Source organism: Stylophora pistillata, chromosome 6, assembly GCF_964205215.1.
Source record: "Stylophora pistillata chromosome 6, jaStyPist1.2, whole genome shotgun sequence".
Classification (NCBI taxonomy): domain Eukaryota; kingdom Metazoa; phylum Cnidaria; class Anthozoa; order Scleractinia; family Pocilloporidae; genus Stylophora; species Stylophora pistillata.
Window position 1 is genome coordinate 26161358 of NC_142524.1, and position 27263 is coordinate 26188620.

At 41.1% G+C, this 27263-nt stretch overlaps 3 protein-coding genes across 3 annotated transcripts; 2 read left to right on the top strand and 1 right to left on the bottom strand.

The window, feature by feature from the left end:
- The first annotated feature begins 1696 nt into the window (after window positions 1-1696).
- Window positions 1697-16639, top strand: LOC111346494 (uncharacterized). The gene is made up of 7 exons (XM_088725094.1): window positions 1697-2285; window positions 14477-14754; window positions 15020-15134; window positions 15652-15774; window positions 15978-16020; window positions 16385-16503; window positions 16590-16639. The coding sequence occupies exons 1-7, from the start codon at window positions 1697-1699 to the stop codon at window positions 16637-16639; spliced, it is 1317 nt and encodes a 438-aa protein (XP_088581220.1).
- Window positions 16590-17149, top strand: LOC148729146 (uncharacterized). The gene has a single exon (XM_088725517.1). It carries the CDS (start codon window positions 16728-16730, stop codon window positions 17112-17114), a length of 387 nt encoding a protein of 128 aa, XP_088581643.1. The 5' UTR covers window positions 16590-16727; the 3' UTR covers window positions 17115-17149.
- A 6660-nt stretch (window positions 17150-23809) lies between these two features.
- LOC111346493 (uncharacterized) lies at window positions 23810-26948 on the bottom strand. Its single transcript, XM_022953782.2, has 2 exons — window positions 26944-26948; window positions 23810-25655 (listed from the first exon to the last, which is right to left on the bottom strand). Exons 1-2 carry the CDS (start codon window positions 26946-26948, stop codon window positions 23810-23812), a joined length of 1851 nt encoding a protein of 616 aa, XP_022809517.2.
- Between the last annotated feature and the right edge of the window lie 315 nt (window positions 26949-27263).

Below are 27263 nucleotides of genomic sequence, written 5' to 3' on the forward strand. Positions count from 1 at the left end.
AGCCTCCTTCTTAATGATAGTTACGTTTACCACATGTACCAGTTACTTGTTAAAAGGAGGTTTTGGCTTTGATATTTATCTCCACAAGAGAAAGTCGTTCAAAGATTGCTTAACTCTTTTTTACTTGTTTAAACTGCCTAACCAAGAAGCTCTAGGTGAATGGATGATGAGTGGGCGGTAGTTTGTTTAAGTTTTTGTGCCTCCCTTACACAGCGAATACTGAAAGATCTGTTTTTTTTTTTTTTCTCTAGACTGGCTTTTTGTTTTAGACAAAGGCTGATAGTTTCGAAAGAAACTGTTTGGGGCTGCGTCGGTGGGAGTAACGAAATGATTTGAATATATCAACAAAGTTGAAATGGTAAATTGGCCACCGTAACGATTACAAAAGTTGACGTTTCGAGCGTTAGCCCCCCGTCGAAGCGAATAGAGGAATTTTGGGTTGTGTGTGCTTTTAAAGGCAGAAAATGGAGCTCCATTTTCTGCCTTTAAAAGCACACACAACCCACAATTCCTCTATTCGCTCCGACGAAGGGCTAACGCTCGAAATCCGACGAAGGGTTAACGCTCGAAACGTCAGCTTTTTCAATCGTTACGGTGGCCAATTTACCATTTCAACTTTGTTGATATATCCAAATTTTTGTTTTAGAGATCGGCATCCAAGTTTACTCGTTGTAATATATATATATATATATATATATATATATATATTTAACAATTATTCCACGAGTGCACGTTGGATATGAGATGATAGATAGCCAACGAGGCGCCGAGTTGGCTATAATCATCTCATATCCAACAAGCACGAGTGGAATAATTGTTTTATTAAAAACGCCCCCAAGAAATTATTATTTTGTAAGAAGAAACTGGATTTTTTAGCTCCCTTTTGATTTTAAGCTGACGCGTACGCTTACCATATTTGTAGATTATGGTATATTGGCTGATATACCATAATGGCTAAGCCAATAAAAAGTCTTGAATTGCATTATCCAATGATCCAGTTTTTAACTGGTTTACTCTAGTTTGAGCACTCTGGCATGGCTTAGACGATACCACAAAGGTTGGGTCGTTTGGGGTGACCGTCTCGGTTCTCCCCCATCCTAGCATTAGCACTGCACTGATGAGGCCCAGAAGGCCGAAACAGTACTGTCTGCAGTTAGTTATATATATATATATATATATAGTAAACTAGCGCATGCTCGCTAGTTTACTCTAGTTTGAGCACTCTGGCATGGCTTAGACGATACCACAAAGGTTGGGTCGTTTGGGGTGACCGTCTCGGTTCTCTGTGCTAAGTACCTGCCGGGAGTGGAACGCCAGTCTTTTTTGTCTTGTTGTTTTCGGTCACCCATCTCGTTTTTGGTTTTTTTTGGTGGGTCCGAACTTTGTTGGGAACCCATCCAGGTTTCAGCTTTGCTGAACTTGGTGGGTTTTTTGCCTTTTTTGCCTTTTTTGGCAATTGTTGTAGTCCTTTTTCTCTCCTTTCTTTCCTTTTTGTTTTTTTTCTCTCTTCCTATTCCTTTTCAAAATGTTAATATGTGCTTGAACTTGTGTTGTCCATGCTACGGCGGCAGTTACGGTCCACCCTAGACCAGCTGTTCTTAAAATGTTGGAAAAGGAAATCGACCTTAATAGACTATCTGCGGTTCAGTTCGTTCCGGGGGGCCTTATTCGCCTCACTTTCAAAGATCCTGACGATATGGCGAGTCTTGTTGAGTCCGGTTTTATAAATCTCGATGGTGTGGAATGTAGTGTCACCAATTCCGATCGTCCACACACGCTCGTCTATATCCATCACTACCCCGCTGAAGGGGATGACGCGATCCTGTGCGAGGACTTCAAGACCTTTGGCAAAGTTTTCTCCTGCAAACGTCAGGCTTTCATGGGGCGTCCACATCTTCTTACTGGATCACGAATTCTGACCATGTCCATGGAGAAACCTATCCCCGCACAAATCACCATTGACGGTTACCCTGTGCGCATTTGGTATCGTGGTATCCAGCCATTCTGCTCTATCTGCAAAACCATGGGTCATAAAGCTGCTGACTGTCCCTTCAATGGAAAATGCAGGGAATGTGGGGAAGCTGGTCATCTCGCCCGTAACTGCCCTTCCCGCCGTACCGGAAATGTCTGGGGCTCTACGCCCTATGTTGTTCCCCCGGCCGCTGATTTCCCGCCCATTTCTTCTGGAGATGTGGCAAATCTGCCGGGTAACGTTCCTTGTCCACCCAACGAATCTGTTGATCTTCCGTCTGAAGAAATGGTTATCTCTGCTCCTGGCGAAGCCAGTAATAATGAAATCAATAATCTAAATAACGTTCCTAAACAATCTGAGGCCTCAGAAATAAATAGTGTTCCTAATAATAGTATCGCTGGTCAAAACACCAGTTTAGTTAATAATAGTGAGTCCGGTCAAAGTACCGGTCCTTTAGTTAATGATAGTGTTATGTCTGGTCAAAGTACCAGTCCTATAGTTATTGATAATGTTAGGTCTGGTCAAAGTACCAGTACTTTAGTTAATTCCAGTGAATCATTTATTGATAATGTTAAGTCTGGTCAAAGTACCAGTTCTTTAGTTAAGTCTGGTCAAAGTACCGGTGAAATAGTTAAGTCTGGTCAAAGTACCAGTAAATTAGTTAAGTTTGGTCAAAGTACCAGTAAAATAGTTAAGTCTGGTCAAAGTACCACTAATACTAGTGTTGGCCAAAGTGTCACTAATGTCGATGATGATATCACCGAATTCTCCTCTCAGGACTCTACCCCTGTTCAGGGCTCAGAGTCTCCTGATATTTCTGAATTCTCCTCTCCTCTCACGAGGAGCATGTCATCGGACGGTTTTGAAGTTGTCTCCAGGAAACGCTCTAAGAAACGTGTCATGGTTCCTTCTCATACTCAGTTGGCGAGTACGGTCTCTAAGCGTACGAGGGCTGTCCCCAATCTTCCCAGTAGGAAGGGGAAACCCCAGCCCCAGCCCTGGCTTTCATGAGGGTCATCCATCTCTTCCTCATGGCTTTGTCTCTCCTTACTTTGAATGTCAATGGCATCAGGGACCGGTCGAAGCGTGATGGTCTCGTGCAATGGTTGCGCTCTCTCCCGGTGAAGGTGGATGTTATCTGCCTTCAGGAGACTCATTGTGTTTCCTTAACTGAATGTTCATCGTGGTTTTCCTCGTCTGGTTTCTTGTCTGTGCTAGCCCCGGGTTCTATTCACTCTTGTGGGTGTGTTGTTCTCTATCGTCCCTCTATCTCCCTTCTAAAGTCTTGGTCTGCTGATGGTCGTTTCTTACAATGTGAATTCTCGTTTCATGATAAAATTTTCCGAGTTGTCTGTGTCTATGCTCCTAATTGCAACCCTGCACGAGACCTGTTTTTCGATGGCCTTCATTCAAGGATCGACCCTTCCATCCCTACAGTCCTTGCTGGAGATTTCAATGCTGTATTTGATAGGGCTCGAGATAGGCGTGGCCCAGACCCCGCCTCCTTGTCTGGAGATAGTTCTCCCACACTAAACCATCTTTTTGAGGCGTCCTGCGTCATTGACATCTGGCGTTATCTCCACCCCACTACTCCTGGGTTCACCTGGACCAGGTGGAATGGCAGTTTAGCGTCGCGTATTGACCTTTTTGGGGTCCCTTTTGCGTGGGTCCCATCAGTGTCGTCTTGTTCCGTGTATGTGTGTCCGTTCTCGGACCATCGCGGTTTGTGTTTATCTCTGTCTGTTCCCGATGCCGTTCCACCTGGCCCAGGCTACTGGAAGCTGAATACTTCCATCCTCGACGATCCGGACTATCGGCAACTAGTCCGTGATGAATGGTCTGCTTGGCGCCTTGCCATCCCCCGCTTTCCTTCTCTAGCTAAGTGGTGGGATCGTGGGAAAAGTAAAATCAAGGGGCTTACTATCCGCTTTTGTGCAAATAAAGCCCGCACAACATCTTCATCCAGAGATGCCCTGGTACGTCTTGTCCAGCATCTTCAGGCCAAAGTTGATTCTGGAATTACTTCCTGCATTGACCCTTGGCGGTCTGCTTGTTCTGAGCTTGCCCGGCTTGATTCCCATGCTGCGAGGGGGGCTCAGGTGCGTGCGAGAGTCCGATGGGTTGAGGAGGGTGAGTCTTCCTCGCAGTATTTTCTTCGTCTCGAGAAAAAACGTTCCGCTGACCGTCATATCTCTGCGCTGAGAGAGCCTGATGGCTCTATCGTCTCGTCTTCTGCCGATCTCTGTGCGTCTCTTGGTTCCTTCTATTCTAGTCTTTATACAGCCTCACCTACTGACCCTCATGTTCAATCTTCTCTTCTTGAAAATTTGTCTTCTGTTCTCTCTCAAGATCAGGCCAACAGTTGTGAGGGCCCTCTTACATCATCAGAGGTCCTCGTCGCTCTCAAGGGCATGGCTCGTAACAAGGCACCTGGTTTAGACGGCCTTCCTATGGAATTCTATCTCCGTTTCTGGGACGTGGTTGGCTCTGATCTTGTTTCTGTTCTTAATGAATGCTCTTCCTCTGGTTTTCTCTCCCTCTCTCAGCGCAGAGGTATCATCACTCTGTCTTTCAAGAGGGGGGACCGCCTTGACCCCAAAAATTGGCGGCCCATATCTCTTCTAAACGTGGATTATAAACTTGCTTCTCGTGCCATAGCTGGGCGTCTCCTCCGGGTAATACACCTCGTTGTCAGCCGAGATCAAACATGCGGAGTCCCTGGCCGTTTTATCGGAGAAAATGTTGCTCTGCTTAGAGACGTTGTCAGCTATACTGAGTCTTCTGGCACCCCTGTCGCCATCCTGTCCCTCGATCAAGAGAAGGCTTTTGACCGTGTAGATTGGGGCTTCATGCGGTCCACTCTTGTCACCATGGGCTTTGGCCCTTCCTTTGTCGCGTGGGTCGACTTGTTCTATACTCATGTTCAAAGCGCGGTCAATGTGAATGGGTTCCTGACTCCTTTCTTTAGCCTTTCTCGTGGTGTCCGGCAGGGGTGCCCTCTTTCTCCCCTCCTATATGTTCTTGTGTCTGAGGTTCTTGCGTGTAGTATCCGTGCAGACCCCCGTATCAAGGGTCTGTCTCTCCCTGGGTGTCCCGTACTGTCTCCCATCTCGCAGTACGCGGATGATACATCTTTAATCCTTACCACTGATTCTGGCATTCTGGCTGCCCTTGAGACTTACAAGCTTTTTGAACTAGCTTCTGGATCTAAGATCAACCTTTCTAAGTCCAAGGGTCTCTGGTTGGGTGGTTGGCGGGGTCGTACGGACCCCCCGGTTCCTTTTGACTGGTCTCCTGCTAAGCTCAAGGTGCTGGGGGTGTTTGTCGGCCCCGGTAACCTTGATGAAGACAACTGGCGTCCTCGCATTAATGCGGTGGACCGTGTTCTCAAGTCTTGGCGTTCTCGTGTTCTCTCTTTTCATGGCAAGGCCCTAGTCATTAACGCTCTCGCCCTCTCCCGGGTTTGGTATGTGGCCTCTCTTATCCACATGCCGGCCTGGGTGGAGGCGAAGCTTTCCCGTCTTGTTTTCTCGTTTTTCTGGTCTGGCAAGGTTGAGCTTGTCTCCCGTTCGGCTGTGGTTCAATCTCCCCTTTTTGGTGGTTTTTCTGTGGTTAATATTCAGTCCAAGGTGAGAGCCCTCCTTGGTCAATGGGTGAGGAGATTCGTCTCCTCCCCATCCAGTTGGGTCGCTCTCATGTCCTTTTGGTTTAACTCTTTGTTTGGTGTCTCTCCTCTTGTTGTGTTTTCTCGTCCTTTTAGTTTCGACTTCAGGGTCTTGCCGCCCTTCTATCAAGCTCTGGTTTTGGCTTGGCGTAAGCTCGACGGGGCCTTCGCCACGTCAAAAAACTCTTTAGTCTACGGCTCTTCATGCCCTCTTGTTTGTTCTCCCGTTCTTACTATGTCTACCAAGTCTTGCTACCTATATCTTCTCTCTGAGAACATGGTCCAGCCTTATTGTGTCCTTAAGTTTCTATTCATCTATCCCAACCTTGACTGGCCTGCCACGTGGCGTGCCCTATCCTTCTTTTATCTTGACCGTCGTGTCATCGACCTAAATTGGAAGATTGCGCACGGCGTCCTGTACACCGCCCGGCGTCTCTCCTCTTTTGGTTTATCTGTTCCTCTCTCGTGTTTTTGTGGACCCACGGTCGAGTCACTCAAGCATTTGTTCTTCTACTGTCCACTTGCTCAGAGTGTTCTCGCCTGGGTCCAGTCCTTGCTGTTTTCCTTCTCTCCTATGTGTCCTGCCATCTCTTTACGTCATGTCCTCTTTGGTTTCAACTCTAGTGAACTGGTTTCTGTCCCGCGTGTCTTTGTCTATCTGCTCAATGTTTCTAAGTTTTGTATTTGGCGGAGTAGGAACGATTTCCGTTTCCGTAACGTTCGTCCTGGCGCTGTGGCGGTGATTGCTTCTATCAAGGCCCGCCTGAAGTTTTATTTACCAATTTCCTTCAGGCGGTGCAAGTCTGACAGGCGTCGTCGCGTCTTCCATCGTCAGTGGGGCGCCCGTGGCACCATAGCTTCAGTGGTAAACGACTCCCTTGTCTTTTCCATTTAGTCCTGCTCCCCGTAGTTATTTAGTTTCCTTTTTTGCTCGAATGAGTGTGTCTCGGTTAGGCTCGTGCTGGGTCTCCTTTATTGGTGTACTGCACAGTAGCCTCGTTCTTCTTTTGCTTGAGTGACGTGTGATCTTTTGCTTGAGTGAGCGTGTCTTTGTGCTGCTTGTGCTGGGTCTCCTTCATTGGTGTACTGCACAGTAGCCTAATTGTTAGTATCTGTTTCGTAACCCATGTGCTGGGTCTCCTTCGTTGGTGCACTGCACTGGGCTAGTATCGTTCGTTCTGTCTACTTTGTAAGTGTGTCTGTCCGCTGCTTGTGCTGGGTCTCCTTTGTTGGTGCACTGCACAGTAGCCTTTCGTGAGTATTTGTTTTGTTGTCCATGTGCTGGTCTCCTTTGTTGGTGTACTGCACTGGTCTGTTTGTCCTTGTTCGTTTTAGTTCTGTGTACCCAATTTTTGTTTCGGTGAGGTGGGGTTCGATTCCCCAGCGAGTTTGGCGTCTGGTGACCCTCGTTTCTGGTGGACCCTAACCCTAAGGCATTGCACGCAAGCCATGGGTGGGATTAGTCCTGTTGGTCGGCGGGCATTGCACACGCCCTTCATCGGGGGCCCGGCCGTCCACCTTAAACATAAAAAAACTGCACTGATGAGGCCCAGAAGGCCGAAACAGTACTGTCTGCAGTTAGTTATATATATATATATATATATATATATATATATATATATATATATAACCAAAATAGCAAAAGCTAATCCTCTTCACAAAATTTTCAACCGGAACACCCTTAAACTGAGCTACAGCTGCATGGGCAGCATTAAAACTGTCATATCTAACCACAACAAATCTGAAATCCGGAAACTCGCACGCGCTAATGATCGAGCTAGGAAAAGCTGCAACTGTCGAAAACCTGACATATGCCCCATGGATGGCAACTGTAACATGGAAAGCATTATTTACCAGGCAGAGGTCACCACAGAAACCGCAAAGGAAACGTACATTGGTCTCTGTGACACTGCTTTCAAAATGCGTTACAGGAACCACTTGTGTTCATTCCGAAACGAACGTTACAGGCATGCTACTGAACTTAGCAAATATATATGGAGTCTTAAAGATAAGGACACTAAGTTTAATATTAAGTGGCGCAAGGTGAAACAAGCTAGTTCGTATTCCAATGTAGCCAAAAGATGCAACTTGTGTTTGTGGGAAAAATATTTCATCATTTGTAAACCGCAGATGGCAAGTTTAAACAAAAGAAATGAGCTGACATCAGGTTGCAGACATGTCAGGAAATTCCTGTTAAAGAACCTAACGTTACGATAGCGCGTGTAGTATGTTGCGCGCGCATCTATACATTGTTTCGTCTTTTAAATTTTGGTGGATTGTAACCGTTATTTCTGGCAGTTGCCTGACGATTGCTTCGCAAGAGGCATGAAACTCAGAGTTGCAGTAAAAGTTCAAGTAACCTAATTCTTGAGGTATAATTATATATATATATATATATATATATATATATATTTACTTACTTATCCTACCCGTATATATAATGTATTATTCTTATATTATTATTATACATTATTATTATAATGTAATATTATTCATACTAGTAGACGTATATATTTTTAGCTGTTTATTAGTAGATAGCAGGTTCACATCAGCAGTAGCTGCCATTTCCTCAACCTGCTTTACCAAATAAAGGATGTATGTATGTATGTATTAAACCTTATTCTATCAGCGCTTCCTTCAGTAACTTTATTAGATACAATGAATATATGAAGTTCATATATCGTAGGATCGTGCATCATACGTAAGTAACTTTATTGTTCTTTGAACAATCATGGCCTAATGTTGTTAAAAGCTGCCTTGTATACTGACTCCCATCAGTTTTGATAGGCCACTCAGGCACATAAATAACTGGGCCCTATAGAGTTTGGGCGGAAAATTTGGATAGATATCTGGATTTTACTTCCACATTTCTTCAATTCTTTTGTTTTGACCCGAGGGTCTTTTGTAAGGCTCCGCGGTATGTCCTCGGAGCTGTGCCTTGAAGAGGTTTGGAAAGTTATAATGAAGCGAAGCTTCTGCTCTGATTCCGTAATAAAACTCAAAACATCCTTACACCCTATTGATGGGCTGAGCACGCAGAGTGCAAAAGAAAAATTATATTTTCCGTTAGGCGTAAACTTCGTCCCTAATCTATCCGCTGTGTAAACACGATTTAAGGCGAACGACAGTTACAATAGTTAGTCCTTTCTGTTAATATGAATTTCATTTTCTCTGTTTTATAGATTTTCTTTTATCGTGGATCTCAAAGACGAATGAAACTGTCCAATCGTGCCGCACAGCTATGACGGAGGTTTCCGGTTCATTTCACACCTCCACACTTTCAGAATTAGTTTTGAACGAAAAAAATCAACAAACGACTCAACAATTTAACCTTGTACACCCTAATATCAGTATGCATATTTTGTATACTGTTCTCTATACATTTTCAAAGGTGCTAACAAGGAGAATTCATTCAACATTCAAGAGCTTCGTTAGTTGCTGATCATTTCCTTTATTCTCCAGACCTTAATGTTTGCTTCAGAGGTGATGTTGTAAGGAGAAATTAGATGCTGGTCACTCTTAGTGCTCAAAGGGTTAAGGACTTTTCACTATCCTCTCATTCTTCTTTTCACTTTTCGTTATTGTTTTTGGAGGCGTTCTGTAAAGGAATTCATTTTTGCGCGCTCGAAATAACTCTATATTTTAATTTTAAATATTAATTTTATTCTGCTGAGCAATTTTCGCAAATTTAGCTCAGACTGGCAGAGCACATTCCCTTAACTCTTTAACTCCTGAGGGCGACTAACATCTAATTTCTCCCCAAGGTATCACTGCTAAATCAATGCTTATGAGAATTAAGAAAACGATCGCAAACTTGAAAAGCTCTGGATCTTTTCACTAAATTCTCTTCGTCAGTGCCGTAGGAAATGTATAGAGGATATATAGTATGGGGAATACAAATGTGCTGATTTTGGGGCGTAAAGGGTAAAGAGCTTCAGTAAAACTACAAATATTACATTGAATACCAAGATATAAAAAATTGAGCCACACTGTTGTCTTTATTTCCAACAGGTAGACAGATGGTTACCTTTTGATATTTTGGAATCATTATTATCATATAGATGACTCCAACAGTCTACAACGACATAGGCTTGTATCGCATATTGTGGTGTCTTAGTATGTTGTACTGCAGTGGCTTGGTTGCTAAGGAAGAGGTCATTATATAGCACCAGAGGCGGGTGGGGTGGGGAGGATTTTGGTTGTTTCCGAGATTAAATTGACTTGATCTTACCCTAAAAATGTCTGTACTCGAACTTAGTACCCCACCCAGCCGAAGCTTATCCCTGTTTCCTTCGCATGAAGCGACGAGGGTTATTACTACTACCAAATGGATGGGATGCTAGTCAATCATAAGGTTACCCCCCCCCCCTGCAGTTTATCAGGTTTTCTCAATAGTTAGCCGGTACTCATTTATGCTCTGGGTCGATATGAAGGGGGGGGGGGGTACTGTAACTAAAGCCACGCGTAATTGTGTTCATCCAATTACTTAAAATATCCACACGCCTATGGTACTAAACATGAGTAGAAAAATACGTAGTCACTGGAGAGGAAGAGAACTTAAAGGACTTAGCAGGACTTAGCAGGACTTAGCAGAGTTAGTGTTTACACGTCTGTCCGCCATTACTGCTAGTGAGCCCGATGCGTCACTGCAAGTGACTGGCACCTTAGTTGTGATATAGACTGTAAGTATTTACTAAAACAGTGAATGGCGTTGAAGGCGCACTCTGATTGGCTATTCAAACTCCGAATATCTTTTGCTAACAACCTCCGAGCAGTTCCCGCGGCATTTGCGAACGAAAATATTGTCATTGTCGCGGGAATGTATGGTTTAAAATTACCTTTTTGTGCTGTATTATCTCACTGTTTTAGCATGTTCTGAAACAGTTATGTACTTCAGTGTCGGCGGCTTTCGGCGGATATTTGTTTCGCCGTCTTACCACTGGCCACTTTCACTTCTTTGAATAGTTGTTGATTATCTACTAAAGTGCAGTATTGCATATTGCAGTGCTGCACATCGCCCCCATGTCTAATCTATTAAAAAAAAAACCAAATGATTAACTAATTTAAAGAAAGTAACGAAATTTTCATCATCCAAGGACAAGTAATGTGATCAACAATTAAACTAAAGTGCTGAATTGATTGGAATTTTTGATCTGTCAATCATGAAGCAACATTTAAGCATGACTGATCACATAAATAAGGCTTGTACCGCGGGACTCTATCATTTAAATAACTTGAGAAATACCTTTCGAGAGATTCTTTAACTACTTTGGTTTATGCTTTTATAACCAGCCGTCTTGATAATTGTAATAGAGAGCTTAAGCACCAGACGTTCTTGAGGTCACGAACGCCTACCGGAAGTCATTAGAGGAACTTTGTACATACTGCGCATGTCAGGACGTTCGCGTGGTCATGTCGCAGACGCCAGAACGCCACTTTTCAGGTTGAAGGTAGGACGCCACAAAAATATGCTGTTATTTTGTTTATAGGAGATAAATTATTGACTCAAACCCAAAAAAAGCTCTTCTGCTTTTCATTAAGTGATTAAAAAACGTTTTCGTAGCGCGTAAAGTGGTTTTTGCTTAATCAATAGATTAAACGGGATTGGACAATGGCAGACAATTTTCTCGTTAAGTCTGGGTGAGTTAAGTCATTTGATTTCATGTCCATTTGAATCATCAAATGCAGAACTAAGATTTTTTTAAACCGGGTTTAGGCTTATCACAAATTACTTTGAGCGATAATTTATAATTAAGACACTTAAGCGACATTTAGATACAATAACAAAGTGCAAAATGAGATAGATGATTGTCTTTCTGCATCGGTTGTATTTTGTAACTGCACATTGCAAGTTATAGCTGTACCCACTTTTTTTGAGAGCTTCTTGATAGATAGGTTTAGCACTATCGAAGCATTCCCTGTCGGAAGATATCTCGGAGAGCCTCCTATTGATTGATTCAGGGATGTTGCGCAGAATGGATGGTGGGTGGTTAGATTTTTTATGCACGTACAGGGGGATGTTGCCTTCCTTAGTAAAAGGGTAATACTTCCCACTTGAGAGGTCAAGCGTGACGTCTAGAAAATTGGTTTTGGTGATGTTAGCCTCGACTGTGATTTTTAAGTCATTGTCGCGGAAGACTTTGCAAAAACCTTTCTTGATATTCTCTATTTCCTGCGGGGTACAGCTACACCCTGTCATTCAACGCTGCATCAAACCAGGCACCACGTCCAGGCACCGCGTCCACGAAGAAACAGGCAGCGGAATATTACTTGGTTTAACCCACCATACAGCAAGAACGTGGAAACTAACGTCGGAAAATGCTTCCTTGCACTTATTGATAAGCATTTCACAAAAACTAATCCTCTTCACAAAATGTTCAACCGGAACACCCTTAAACTGAGCTACAGCTGCATGGGCAGCATTAAAACTGTCATATCTAACCACAACAAATCTGAAATCCGGAAACTCGCACGCGCTAATGATCGCGCTAGGAAAAGCTGCAACTGTCGAAAACCTGACATATGCCCCATGGATGGAAACTGTAACATGGAAAGCATAATTTACCAGGCAGAAGTCACCACAGAAACCGCAAAGGAAACGTACATTGGTCTCTGTGACACCGCTTTTAAAATGCGTTACAGGAACCACTTGTGTTCATTCCGAAACGAACGTTACAGGCATGCTACTGAACTTAGCAAATATATATGGAGTCTTAAAGATAAGGACACTAAGTTTAATATTAAGTGGTGCAAGGTGAAACAAGCTAGTTCGTATTCCAATGTAGCTAAAAGATGCAACTTGTGTTTGTGGGAAAAATATTTTGTCATTTGTAAACCGCAGATGGCAAGTTTAAACAAAAGAAATGAGCTGACATCAGGTTGCAGACATGTCAGGAAATTCCTGTTAAAGAACCTAACGTTACGATAGCGCGTGCAGTATGTTGCGCGCGCATGTATACATTGTTTCGTCTTTTAAATTTTGGTGGATTGTAACCGTTATTTCTGGCAGTTGCCTGACGATTGCTTCGCAAGAGGCATGAAACTCAGAGTTGCAGTAAAAGTTCAAGTAACCTAATTCTAAAAACTAGATGATTGGATAATGCAATTCAAGACTTTTTTTTGGCTTAGCCATTATGGTATATCAGGCAATATACCATAATCTACAATTATGGCAAGCGTACGTGTCAGCTTAAAATTAAAAGGTAGCTAAAATTTAATAAAATTTAATAATTTAATTTAACGTTTTTAATAAAACAATTATTCCACTTGCGCTTGTTGGATATGAGATGATTATAGCCAACTCGGCACTACGCGCCTCGTTGGCTATCTATCATCTCATATCCAACAAGCGCGAGTGGAATAATTGTTAATTAGACGTATAGTTGTGTAGTATCGCGTATTCTTGTGAAACATCGCCCATAGGGCGTGTCGAAATACAAATAACGAATAAAAATACTCAGCGATACTACACAACAAAACGTCTGATAAGTTATTTATTATCCAACACGCCAAACTGTTATTTCAGTGCGAGCGAATTTCGCGGATATTTATTTACGGGGAGTGCGTAACAGAAGTATGCGAAGCGGAACGGAATTGGCGCGTTGTCGTGTTGCTGTTTCTATTTTCTTCAATAAATGAAGATATTTCCAGGTCGTCTAGCTGTTTTTCTTGGTTCGATTCATCTAATAATTTTAGATGTATGTTTGCCAGCCGTTCTGACTCTTCGTGGTCGAAAATATGATTCAAATTGTCCTCCATTTTGTTTCTCGTAACTACATTTGAATTCTTCGCTTGCGTGATGCGAGAAAACCTGTTTGTAACAGTATCTGATTGTGCGATTACATAATGGGACAATATTCTAGGTCACGTTTTGTTTAAATAACATGAATTGTCGCGTGTAGTATCTTTCCCGCCGTTTTGCTGTATGTATTACTGTGATCCAAAATAAATGGTTGAGTTAAAACAACAGAACACTTTACACTGTTTAACCGGTACTCTAGAGTACAAAGACCGCGTGATATTTGTACTCGTCTATGGCGTTATTTGTACTCTACGAAGTGTTGTTGGATAATAATTTCTACTAATTTATCCACCTATTTATTCGTCTTTTAATTTTTTGTATTATCGCAATGAAGTTCACTCTCATTCCGTTCTTCCTTTTTGTGTCTGCTGCAGTGGTTACTGTGATGGTAAAATCAGATATTTGTTCAATTTTAGTCAACCTTTTCTCAAAAAAAAAAACTTCCACAGTAAAGGAACACCGAAAAATTTAGCTGTTAGGGTAGTTTTTTTTAGCTTTTGAGTTGTAATTTAATCGACTGAAGAACAATATGTCATTCAACAAAGCTCGCTGCCAAAACAGGCTCTTTGCAAAAGTTACTTGTTTCTTGATCTGGATCATTTATGGATTTCTTCATCAATTCAGTCCATCTTACTAATTAAAACTGAGAACTTCCATCTTGACTGAGAAAATTTATCTCTATTTTTGGGAAATTTTGAAATGCAAATTTCTAACTCAAATATTTGTATTTAGTTTGGAAATGAACTTCCATCTGTGCATTTCCTGTAGGTGTCAGCACAGTTGATTGCCACTGAGAAATAGTCCAAATAGGAACAGAAATGGATAGACGAATCAAAATTATTTAGGATACTTAAATAATTAGACGAATGAATTGTCACTCATTGTGAAATCTGGATACTAAACCTCACTATTACTACTATTATTATTATTATTATTATCATTATTGTTATTATTATTATTATCATTATCATCACGTCTTTTATGTTGACCTCTAGTACAATTGTTTTCCTTCACTTATATCTCTTTTGAAATTTCTAAGACTTTACGGATGCAGACCAATGCCGAAAGTTGGAGTTTACGCCTGAAAAGGCATTTGATGGCAGACGTCTCATAAACCACGTGATTCGCACCGTTGAAGTCATGAAAATGGATTTTTGTGAGAACATGTGTTATATGGAACCAGACTGTGTCAGCATTAATCTTGAAAAACGAACTGGTGGAAATGGAGGGTACAAATGTGAATTGAATAATGTGACTCACGAAGGACATGAACGCGAACTAAAGAAGGAAGACCATTATTTTTATCGTGCAGCTGACGTAGGTGTTGGATCATCAGCAAATACTTATCTGCAGTGACGAAAAACTACTTTCCCAACCATAAGCGTTGAAATGATTATTTTAATTCTAACATCACTGTAAATACTCGATTCTCTGTAGCATTATCATTATTCCCCTCGTTTTCTATCTTAATTTCATTGGTTGCTGCTCTAAATCTGGAATGTGGAGATGATTGATCAGCCCATCCTACTTTGTTGATATCTCAACATTAATATTGAAAATATTTTACTCCTTTTGGCCTCAGAGCGCTTGTTTTGACAGCCCTTGCGGTAACAAGGCGACTTGTCAAAGCGGTTTTACTGACAAAGGATATCGCTGTTTGTGTACCAGTGGATTCAAAGGACCAAACTGTAAAAAAGGTTAGTCTTTTTGTGTTATTATTTAAAATTTTATAAACCGATAGGCTCAAGGTTTACACACTACTTCTAATAGTATACGTATTAAAGTTTAGGTCCGGTTTATCATAAACTCGCGTAACCAAACAACTCTCAACTGGATTTATGGCCCTTAGTAATAGGGCTGCTCCAAAATTGCAAGACTATCATGTCTGATACCACGTAAGTCTCAATTTCTTTTTCACATTCTATTTTCACATCTGAAATGATGACGATCTAATTAAGAAAGAACATTTTCAGCGGATATCGATGAGTGTGCTGCAGTAACAAAAGACTGTGATGAAAATGCCGTTTGCAACAATACGGAGGGTTCCTACAACTGTTCATGTAGAGCTGGATATTCTGGAGATGGACCGACATGCAAAGGAAACGTGACTATTTTTCTTTGAGGAAAAAAATGGAATGAAACTAAAGAAAAGCCATTTTGAACCCACTTGCTTAGAAATTTTCTTTGTTGAATCTGTTAACTTGTCTTTCACAGATGTAAACGAGTGCGCTGACGGTACATCCAACTGCAGTGCTGATGCTGTGTGCAAAAATACCAAGGGATCGTATCGCTGCAAATGCAAGCCAGGATTTTCCGGAGATGGAAAGACTTGTAAAAGTAAAAAACAACTTAGTTTCAGAGTATACTGTAAATCAACTAAACACTAATAAATGCAAATATGCTTTTTTGTTTAGGCATTACTAAGCGAAGGTATCAATAACTTTGTATTATTAAAAGAAATATTTAAAAATACTGAATTATTTTGAAAGACGAACAAAAGCTTTGTTTAGACTAACCACCGTATCGTTCATTTCTTACAGCTAGTCCAATTACCTCTTGCAAGGAACAATATGCGAAGGACAGGTAAGTTCATCCAACTTGTTCCCACCAATTGTGTCTGTTATTGAACTGATCTGTTCAAAGTTACACGTACAAATTAAGAGCCCAAAAGGCACCTGGTAATCACTTAGTCAACTTGCACCTTCCTCAAATCCTTTGTGAACGTCGCTGATCGAAGACGACATAGCCAAAGCCTAAATAGCTTAAAAGGAAAGAAATCATTGCGTAGTTTTGGTGATTAAAGCCACGTTATCAATAGGTGATCAGGTAACTGGTTACTTACGCCCGCGTCTTAGAATATCAGTAAAAAAAGATCAAACTAACATTTGAAAAAAATGTCTTATTCAAGTAAAACATGGCTTAGTTTTCCACATTTGTTTCCAAATAGTTCATGTACGAGCGAGGTGTACCCGCTGATGTTTGGTTCTCAGAAGATTCCCGTTTACTGTCATATGGGAGACTTTGGTTGCGGAGATGGAGGATGGACTCTGGCTATGAAGATTGATGGTAAAAAGGTAAAAACATCTTTGCTGTGGATTTCGAAAGGAAAAAAGATATGAATATAATTTGATTGCTTTTTTTCTTAATTTTAGGGAACATTCCATTACGATTCTCACTTCTGGAGCGACAAGAATTCTTATAACCTTTTAGGAGGTAAGACCGGGTTTGACTCACAAGAGACCAAGTTACCGACCTATTGGAAGACACCATTCTCCAAGATCTGTCTCGTTATGAGGATTGGCCCCCAGAAAAAGTTCATCGTCATGAGAAGGCAGGCCAACTCATTGTTCTCACTGCTCGCTGACGGAAAATACCGAAACACAACAATAGGGCGTAGCACATGGAAGACGCTTATTGGTTTGGAGGCCTCCTTGCAGCCTAACTGCAACAAAGATGGGTTCAATGCTATGGGAAGTGCTAAGGGATCTTCCAGAGCAAGGATTGGTTTCCTTGGAAATAATGAGGGAGACTGCGTGACTCCTGATTCTAGAATTGGCTTTGGCACAGGAGGATACCATGATGACACCAACACGTGTGGAAACGAGGCTTTAGACCATCCCTCGTCAGATAATGGAGGAAAACACATCAAAGCCATGGGATACATCTTAGTGCAGTGACAAGGGAGACAACGTACTGTCCCAGAACTGATAATCCTCAAGCCACGTCCGCAGAGACCTGAAAAATGTATGAGGGGTAAAAACTAATAAAACACTTAGTGCAAATTGAAGAAGCATTGTTTCTATTTTCTTCTCAATTCGTGAGCGGGCGGTATTCTACAAATCCTGTGATCTGATTGGTTCTGAGAGCGGGCAATATTATCCCATCCGGCCTGCTTTCAGCGAGCGGTATCTAGTTCTGGGACTCGTGTAGTGACTAGTGTTAGACAGTCTCGGGGAACGCGAAACTGTTCCCGCACGCAAAAGAAGATTAATGACATCAGTTTACTGAACAACTTCAGATTTTATCCTGGTGGAATGAGGGTGTGGCAGACATTTGATAAAGGCCCCGGCAAATGCATCTCTTTGGAAGAAACAAATGGTAAACTTTACGTTATATTCTCTTTCCAGTTTCTAGCTATAATGTAGCATGATCTCTCTTTAGTTTTGAGACTGAAAAATTCAGCGAGGGAAAGCTTGAAATCAAGATCACTTGAAAACATCAAACCTGGCGCCAGTTTTTGTTATAAAAATTTATTTCAAGTTTTTTTTTTATTTCGAACGCTATACTGGAAAAAGAAACTTTTACTTCATTTAGGTAGCAGTGCACAAGCTGCACCTAACGCTATTTTCGCTGTGGGAAACACACCAAATCTCGCTCTGGACAATTTTTAGGTGTGTTTAATCTTGTCGTTAATCATCTTTGATGTTATTATTTTCCACAGAAAGCCATTACCAAAATATTCCCTCGGCGAATTTAAAGAGATCGCCCTAAGGAGAAAACTTAAAGAGCCTACTAAGTGAAGCCTACTGGCCGTGAAGCGAAAGGCGATGTTCAAGTGTTTCCATGTCCAAAAGAGGGCGGCACGCGTAGTTTCCAAAGGCATTCTTCACTGGAAAAGCATCTCGCGTTCGGAACATGCACAAAGACGGTTGAAAGGGAGACATTTCTTGATAAAGCGAAGGGTAAATATGCCGCAAGGCTCGAGGAAGGTTCAAGTTCCGTGTCAACTATTCCTCTACCTCCTGAAACCTGTCCTCGTAGCACTGAAGGCTTCGCTTTCAAACAAGTTAAGAAAGCTTACCGGTTTAACTAAAAGCAACGAGAATATCTGACATTTAGATTTACCATCAAACAAGAAAGTGGCAAAAAGGCCGACGCGGAAATGGTTGCAACAGAAATGAGAAGACCAAAGGGAAGCGCTCGTTCAGTGTCTCCGAGTTTTTGGCGACTCAACAAGTAGCTTCATTTTTTCCAGAATGGCACCAAAAGTGAAACAGCAGACAGCCCTCTGCGCACAAGCTGTAACTGAGGAAGATCTGGTTGCTATGGAAGAAGAGTTTAATTTGTCAAATGCTAAGGAGTCTATTTTTGAGCAGTTAAATTAAAATGTAACCTGAGGTTGATCAGAGAAAAAAGACATCTTACATCGCTCTGCTCGAAGACCTTGTTAGATGCTGCTCATGCAGTACAGTTCAAAAGGCAAATGGCAAAAGGCTGCATCAAAAAAATTGAGTTTTATATGAACGTTGATATAAAATGGGGGCCATGGAGCATATTTTAGATCGGAGGAGCTATTTTAGTTCCCGCGTAGCATGAGCTCATTGACACCAACTTATCAATGAGGGTCCTGGGGCCTCCCCTCCGAGGAGAGCCTCCATTTGTCTGTTTCTTAGTACGCCTTTCTTAGTTCAGAAAGACTGCTAGATAGGGTGTCCTGGGATATGCTCACCCCCGCAATTTTTGAAATCTAGAGCTTCTGTGATCACCGGAAACGCGCTTCAGTCCTAGGAAAAATTTGTCAACTTTTTTTTAATTTCAAAGATTAAAATAAATAATAATGATAATAATAAATTGTTCTTGGTGGGGCTACAGCCCACTCAACCCCATAGCTCCGCGGTCCCTGTATTAAAGGCGCAAACCGGAAATGAAAAAGTCCCCTTCGAACCGCACTTGGCAGCCAGCCTGAAGTCAAACAGGATCAGGCCGGCGAGACGTTGTTCAATAAAGACTCATTAAAGAGTTTATACAAATAATTTAAAACGAGATATGTAGGACTGGATGCTTTAGAATGGAGTTTTGACGAAATAAAGGATCGTGTCCGCTTTACTCGGCAACTTCACCTTTGACCCAACGTGACAATTGTTACGCAATTGAAACATTTTGCTTTTCCTCAAGACAGTATCGAGATAAAAAACAAAAACCTCATTGGCTTGAAAAAGAATTAAACGCTATTAAATACTGGTCATTATTCTTGTACATTTTATGTTGAAGCCGTCAAAAGAGCCCTTCCTACACCAGAACCGTTAGGCGGTACGATTTCTACAACTGATTTGCAACATGCAAATTCGTGACCTCTGGCCACAGTGTGTCGCAAAGCTTTATGTTTTGCCGGCTCGTTTCTGAATTACCCAAATTTTTTATTACATATTATTTTAGTATAAGGACCAAACCTTGTGCCAGCATGTAGCTTGACATGATGCCACACATACCAAGACACGTTTTGAAGGTTTGAAGCTGGTCGATTTTTCGCTTTTTGCAACAAGCATTTGACAGCACTTAGTTAAAAAATCATGTGAACTCTAAAATTTAACCAAAGCTCCTCAAAATGCCACATATAAAAGTCACATTAAGTATACTTTGAAGCAAAAACACCCCCGATTTCTTACGAAACATCCTCCTTTAGTACTAGCACGCTAAAGTTGCTCAATTTTACTGTATTTTTTGCATAATTAATTAGGTGAAAACCCGAATTTCCGTTTTTCCCCATTTCCTCGGACACATTTTATTTTTCAAACTTTGAAATATTTTTTTTTTGAATATATCTTCCTAAAGGGGTTTTCCAGGCAAATTATCAGAATTTTCGATTTTTTTAGCCTGGCCAGCAATTCTCGATATTTACAGTCACGGCCTCTTAACTATTCTCCTTAGTCTTTTTCTGTCTCCTGTTACAGAAGAGTGGGTTGCTAACTTTTTTTCTTGCCTAAATGATGAGAAATCATCAGTGGATATTCCAAATAAGTTCGTTAGGTTAGCTTCTAAGACCCTCTCCAAGCCATTTGCATACATTTTAATAAGTCAATCTCTACAGGTATAGTGCCTGATGTATTTAAAGTGTCAAAATTAACTCCTGTTTTTAAAAGTGGAACTTTGTCTGATCCTAGTGATACCGGTCAATAGCTGCACTGTCTCCTTTCAGTAAGGCCTTGGAACGAGTCATTTATGATCAGCTAATTCGATATCTTGATAAGCATGATGTATTATTTAAGTATCAGTTTGGTTTTAGAAAAATCCATTCTACTGAGCAAGCGATTATGGAGATCACAGAAAATCTGAAGGCCTCTATTGAGAGCAATTTTGTATCCTGTGGCCTGTTCGTAGATTTCTCAAAAGCATTTGATACAGTAAATCATCAAATATTGTTAGATAAACTCTGTAAATATAGTGTCCGTGGTAGGCTACAAGATTGGTTTGCAAATTATCTCCAGGATCGCAACGGCAATTTGTTCAAATTGGAAATGAAAAGTCAAGTTTATCAGAAATGACTTGTGGTGTACCACAAGGGTCTACCTTAGGTCCCTTATTATTTCTAATTTATATCAATGACATTGCTAATTCATCCAACAAATTGTCCTTTCGCCTCTTTACTGACGATGCTAACATTTTCTATAGTTCAGATGATATAATTGATATCAAATCAGCTATGAACTGCGAAATGACTAGGATTCTTAATTATTGTTCCATTAATAAATTATCTGTTAACAAGAAAAAAAAAAAACTAACTTCATGTTAATAACCTCACCACGTAAAAAAGTCACTCCTATAAATATTTTAAATTTTGAGCAAAAGGCTTGTATTAAGTACCCTGGTGTTTATATAGACCAACACCTGACTAGGAAAGATCAAATTACCCATATTAAAAACAAGGTATCCAAAACTATTGGGATCCTGTATAAACTAAGACACTATGTGAGTATACATGTTCCCAAGCAACTTTATTATACACTGATATACCCTTATTTAAACTATTTAAACAATAGAGTGTTTCTGTCGAGGAACTATCCGCTGATAGTTGCCCCGCGGAAATTTGATGTTCTTAAAAAAAAATATGCTAGTTCTAAGAACATAAAATTTCCAAGGGGCAACTATCAGACCGATAGTTCCGAGACATAAACACTCTATTGCCTTTATTGTTCACCACTAACTTTTCTTCCGCGCGCCAGGTGAAAAACAGTCAAAACCCACCAAAAAGCAGATCAATCAAATGTATATTCATGCATACAGCCTGTCACAAATGTCAATCTAATAAATCGCAGCCGGACATTGGCTAAATAATATGAGATAAGTTTTCACGGATGGGCACTATCCATCCGGGTAATTTCCGCGGACGGGCACTATCCATCCGGGTATTTTCCGCGGATGGGCACTATGGGCTGATAGTGTCTCTCCACGGATGAACACTATCGCGTCACGTGATCGATTTAAACCAATTAGAATCGGAGAAAATTTAGTGGTGAACTATAAGCAGTCATAGTGTGGGGAAATACTTATCCATCAAATTTAAACAAGTTGTGTTCTCTTCAAAATAAATGCATTCGTTGTATATTTTTTGCTGATAGTAGAGAGTCATCTCAAGTTTTCTATAAACTTCTTGATATTCTTAAATTGAGTACATGCGTACTCGCACATAAGATATTTAACAAGTCCTCCAATATTCCTTAACTGTTTCATGATTCCCTCAGAACAGTCTCTAGCTTGTACAAGTGTAACACCAAATACGCCTCCAAGGGTAATTTTCATCACCAAAAGTAAGGACCAACACTGGCAAATTTACCTTTGCATATGCTGCCTCTAAATTATGGGAAACGGTACCAACAAACTTGAAACGGCTCTCTATTAATAGCTTTAAAATGCGGTATAGAAATCATCTTCTCAAAATGTCAGTCATAAGTTCTGAATTTCCAACGAAGTCTCACTATGTAATCATATCTATTTTTGTTTTCCAACTTTTCTGTAAGTGATTTTTTAATGCAACTTCTCCATTCTATTTTCATAATACCTCTTGCCTTGTGAATGAGTTTAGTCTTAATTATTATTTGTTTCCTTCGTTCCTTTCTTTACTTGTAAGGAAGCAACAACGAACTCGAAAGCTTTGCTACTTTGGCCGTTGCACACTAATTAAAAAATTGTATATATAATTATATATCTTCTATTTATTGTTTTCTATACTTGTTTTTTCGTTGCTCTTTTTCTTCTACCTGAAATAGTGTGAATAAGAATGTTGTTGTTGTTGTTGTTATTATTGTCTAGGGCTGTCGTACATAACGAGTAGACGTGTCTTCTAGTGCTCCGCTCGGGTTACTGAGTAGTTTTTCTGATAGCCTGTGTAGCGTTTACGGCGACCAAAATCTAAATTCTCAAGTTCAAGGGCCTTGTCGCTCCAAAACGCGGTTAACGAGGTGTTTGGGACTATATTACTGATCGAGATGACAACCCAAAGTTGACTGTTCGCACAAATCTTTATTCTTGAAAAGCAATCGACCACGAACCACAATCAATGACGAAAATAACGATTATTCTGACAGTCAATCAATCTATCGAACGATCGATCCTAAATTGAAACTACAATACAACGAAGTTCTATCAATCTAACGAAAAGCCGTGGAATACATGATCAAAGAATCGCATGTGAAATGCTGGGCTCTAAAGTCTATAACGAGATTAACAATACAAGTGAAACAGAACAAAAGTTTGGAAACAGATTAAAAGAGTTTTGATGACTGATAAACAGCCCATTGTTCTATCTAAATGATGGGCGTTCACTGACTCGCAAATTGGCACGAATTTGGCCTTTAAATCTTAAATCTATACAGATCATTACAATATTTGTTTGTGTATTGTCGTCCAACACTGAAAAGACTGGAGAGGAAATAACAAAGTTACAAAGGTACTCACATATCGGTCCCGCTTGTGCCAGAGGTTGAGAAAACGAAAGAGCGAAAGTTTACCAAGGCTATTCAAAACTTACGAAGAACTGATTAAAGGGACGCTAAATATGCCTTTTATATGCGCGTGGTGACGCTGAAAGGTCCGATTACAAAACCAATAGAAATACAGAACAACAGATAAGCATTGTAACTATGTGGCTATCTAAGATCATTCTGAAATTAGTGAACTAATCAATAATCAATAATCAATAATCAATATTCAATAATCAATAATCAATATTCAATAATCAATATTCAATAATCAATATTCAATATCAATAATCAATCAAAAAATGAGCCTTCTGGCTAATGAGCTTAACATGGCTCCCCTGAAATATTCATATTTCACCTATCGTAATTATTACTCTATCAAAGCTCAAGCGTTGACTAAATAAATTTTCCTCTCAAAGTTCAGTTCATTTCTTGTCAAGGCTCCTCGGCCGGGAATTACTCCGGTTCTCGTCCCTTGGCGCTTGCATCAACAACACTAGCTTCTGGATTGGTCTCTCGAGATACCGCACTGAGCCAATCCTCTTGCCTCGTTTATCCAAACAGCTATCCGCAAGAGCTATTTGGACTTTACGGACCTGGCCATCAGGGCTAGGGTAAACAGTTGAAACACGAACAAGTTGCAATGCTCTCCGAGGGAGATTCTCGCTCGTCTTTGATCATGACGACGTCATCAACTTGTAAATTTCTCCGATTGCGTGCCCACTTCTGCCGATACTGGAGTCCCAGAACTCGTTCACCAGGTGTTGGACTCGCCTCCAGCGCTTCCTGCAATAAACATCTGATGGCTGGAACGCGCCTGGCGGAGCAAAAACAACCTTTGACTTCATCGTCAGGAGATGGTTAGGGGTTAAAGGACTTGGCGAATCTGGATCAGCAAGTTGGTTCACTGTCAAGGGGCGACTATTGACTATTGCTTCGGCTTCACACATCAAGGTTCTAAGAGACTCATCGTGCAGCTGTTTGCCGTTATCATGCAATAGTGACGAGAGAACGTTACGCACGGATATGATTTGGCGCTCCCAAGCTCCTCCCATGTGGCTCGCTGCCGGGACGTTCATCTTGAAGGAAAACCAATCGCACTGTTCTTCTAGTTGAGTCGTTTTTAACTTCTCTTGGTCCATCTCAGCTAGCGCTTGGGTAACTTCCTTACGAGCTCCAACGAAGTTTGTACCCTGGTCACTCCTTAGCTGGCGGATGGGACCACGACGACTAATGAATCTCCTCAAGGCATTGATGAAGGAATCCGTCTCGAGCGAGATAGCGATCTCAAGGTGAATGGCTCTCGACGCCAAGCAGGTAAAGAGGACACCATAGCGTTTCAGCTCTGTACGACCATTTTTAACAATGAAGGGCCCAAAGTAATCCACGGCGCAATAAGTGAAAGGTGGTGTGGATTCAAGGCGGTCCTCAGGTAGATCTGACATTCTTTGCTCTTGAACTGAACTGCGGAGTTTCTGGCACTTGACGCAAGACGAAATCAAGTTGGTGACTATCGATGAACCTCCGAGTATCCAAAAACCATTCGAGCGTATTTCATTTAAGGTCATTCCCTTGCCTTGGTGATGTATGCGTTGGTGATAATGTTTAGCGACCAGGTGGGTAACATGACTGTCTCGCGGAAGTATGATGGGGAACTTGATGTCATCAACTATGGTTGCCCACCTGAGACGTCCACCAACTCGCAAAATTCCGTTAACATCTAGAAATGGATCAAGCTTGTAAAGCGAGCTACCTGTTTTCATGCTAGTTTTTCTTTGCCGTGTGAAGACTCTACTTTCTTTGTCAGTGTTTTCTTGCTTCATGTTCCTTAAAGTTGCTATTTCTTCTTTAAAGGCCTTTAACTGTAATGCACGAATTATTGCGCGCTCTGCGCTTTCCAAGTCTTCGACCTTAACTTCTTGAAGTTCTTCGTTGTTACTACGTTTCTTGTGTACGCGCTCTTTGAGGAATCCGACGTAGCGTCGACAAAGGGCAACTGCGCGTTTCGCTCGATACCAGTCAGAAAAATATTCTATTCTCTCTGCAAGGGTTAACTTCTCTGTTAACTTCTCTGTGGCTGCCTGAGCGGTTGCCATGGCGACAGACTTTACTTCTGGATCGCTATCCTGAAGGTTGTGATCTTCGTTGCTGGTAGGCCACTGTGTTTCTTTCTCCCAAAGAAATGGTGGTCCAGTGATCCATCGGGAATCTAGTATCTCTTGTGCTTTCATGCCTCGCGATGCTTCGTCTGCTGGATTCTGTTTTGATTCAATGTACCTCCACTGATCGACAGAGGTGTTGTCTTGAATGTCTTGGACTCTGTTGGAAACAAACACGTGAAATCGCCTACTCTCATTCCTTATGTAACCAAGTACCACCTTGCTGTCCGTCCAGAAGTACCCCTGATCGATATGATACTCTAGCTCTCGACGTAGCTGTTCGCTGATTCTCACTGAGCATACGGCGGCGGTAAGCTCGAGTCTAGGTATGGTTACAGGCTTCAGCGGTGCTACGTATTTAATACTGCAGTTCAAAATATATGAACTTCATATATTCATTGTATCTGATTTATCATCACGGGTTTATTACGAATCAACTTAACGGCCTACTCCCAGTTGGCTTGTTAGCTCAATTGGTAGAGTGCTGCACTAGTATCGCAGAGGTCAGTGGTTCGAATCCCGTACAGGCCTGATTTTTTTCAGGTCTGATTTTCGCTATTGCATAAATAGCGCTATCTACTGCGAAGGATAGTGCATCACACGTCTCAGTAAATTTGTTTCACCCGGGTCTAAAATATACCTAGGAAATCTCCGTCAGCTCTTGTTCTTTTTTAGAAATCAAAGCTTTATTTCAACTTTCTTAGAGACTGTTATTACATGAGGAGCTGGGATAATTGGGGAAGCTCGATGCCGAAAGGTTCAAACTCGTCAGTAAAACCCGGACAAGTTATGCTACTGACTCTTATTTTACAAAGTTACGAATTATTTCTTCTAAATTTGGTAACCATCTGCTATTTCCACTATTTGGAGATTTTAATGTAACACAAATGGCGTTAACCCTCCTTGTGGAAAGAATGGGTTTGACTCCCAAGGGAGAACAAATCATTATCTAAGGTCTTTCTTGATATGACGACCAACTAACAACCCAGCTTCATTGTATCCACAAGGAAGCTAGCTCTCTGCACTCATTGATGACTGACAGGTAATACTGCAATACGTACGGCACTGAGAGGTGACAGGTGAAAGACTTAGAGGTCTTTTTACAACACAAATGACAAGGTAGGGCTCAATGCTATCGTTGAAAGCAGTCACTCCAAGGCAAGGAACGGCTTCATCACCAACCAAGAAACGATTGCAATACCTTTGACTCCAGAAATGAGTGAATTCGTTACAGGAGGGTTCAACTATGAGTCCATCACATGTGGCAACGAAGAAACGATAAAACACTCGCACGCAATGGATACAAACATTTCAAAGTCCAATGATGTATCTTGCTGCAGTGAAAAGGGAAACAATCAAATGTCCAAAAAAAGGTCACATGAAATGTAAAGTAGGATTATGTATATATGTATGAAAAGTAAAGGGCTGAATAGGAATTACGCTCTGAGGTTACACCTGGCTATATACATGAAGTCTTGTTCTTTTGGACTTTCTCGAAGCAAATTTTTTTAGAAAAATTCAATTCCGGTACACTTGCTTATGCCAATACGGAGACGGTATTTGCACTTGCGGTGACTAAGCATGTGACGAAGTTTTTTATCGACACATAGAATCGATAAAAAGAATTAGTGAAAACCAGAGTGTTAGGTTACCTCATATCTCCTCCTCGAGAAACTTAGTAAAGTAGGATAAATAATCGATTTTCCCCCAATGAACTGAATACCTACTGGCAGAATGACCAAAGATATCAAATTAAAACAAAGAAAGATAATGTAACATCCAGGTCTCATTGGTCAAATGGAAGTCAGGAAGTTTTTGCCAAAAGAGAAAATTAAATAAGACTATTTGGATCAAATTGCACCTATTTCGCGAATTCGGTCACAGAAAGCAATCTGCGACATGAAGAATTCAATTTTGTTCTTTGTTCTGTTACTTTGGTAATATCTGCTTCTGTTTCATCTCAAGGTAAGCT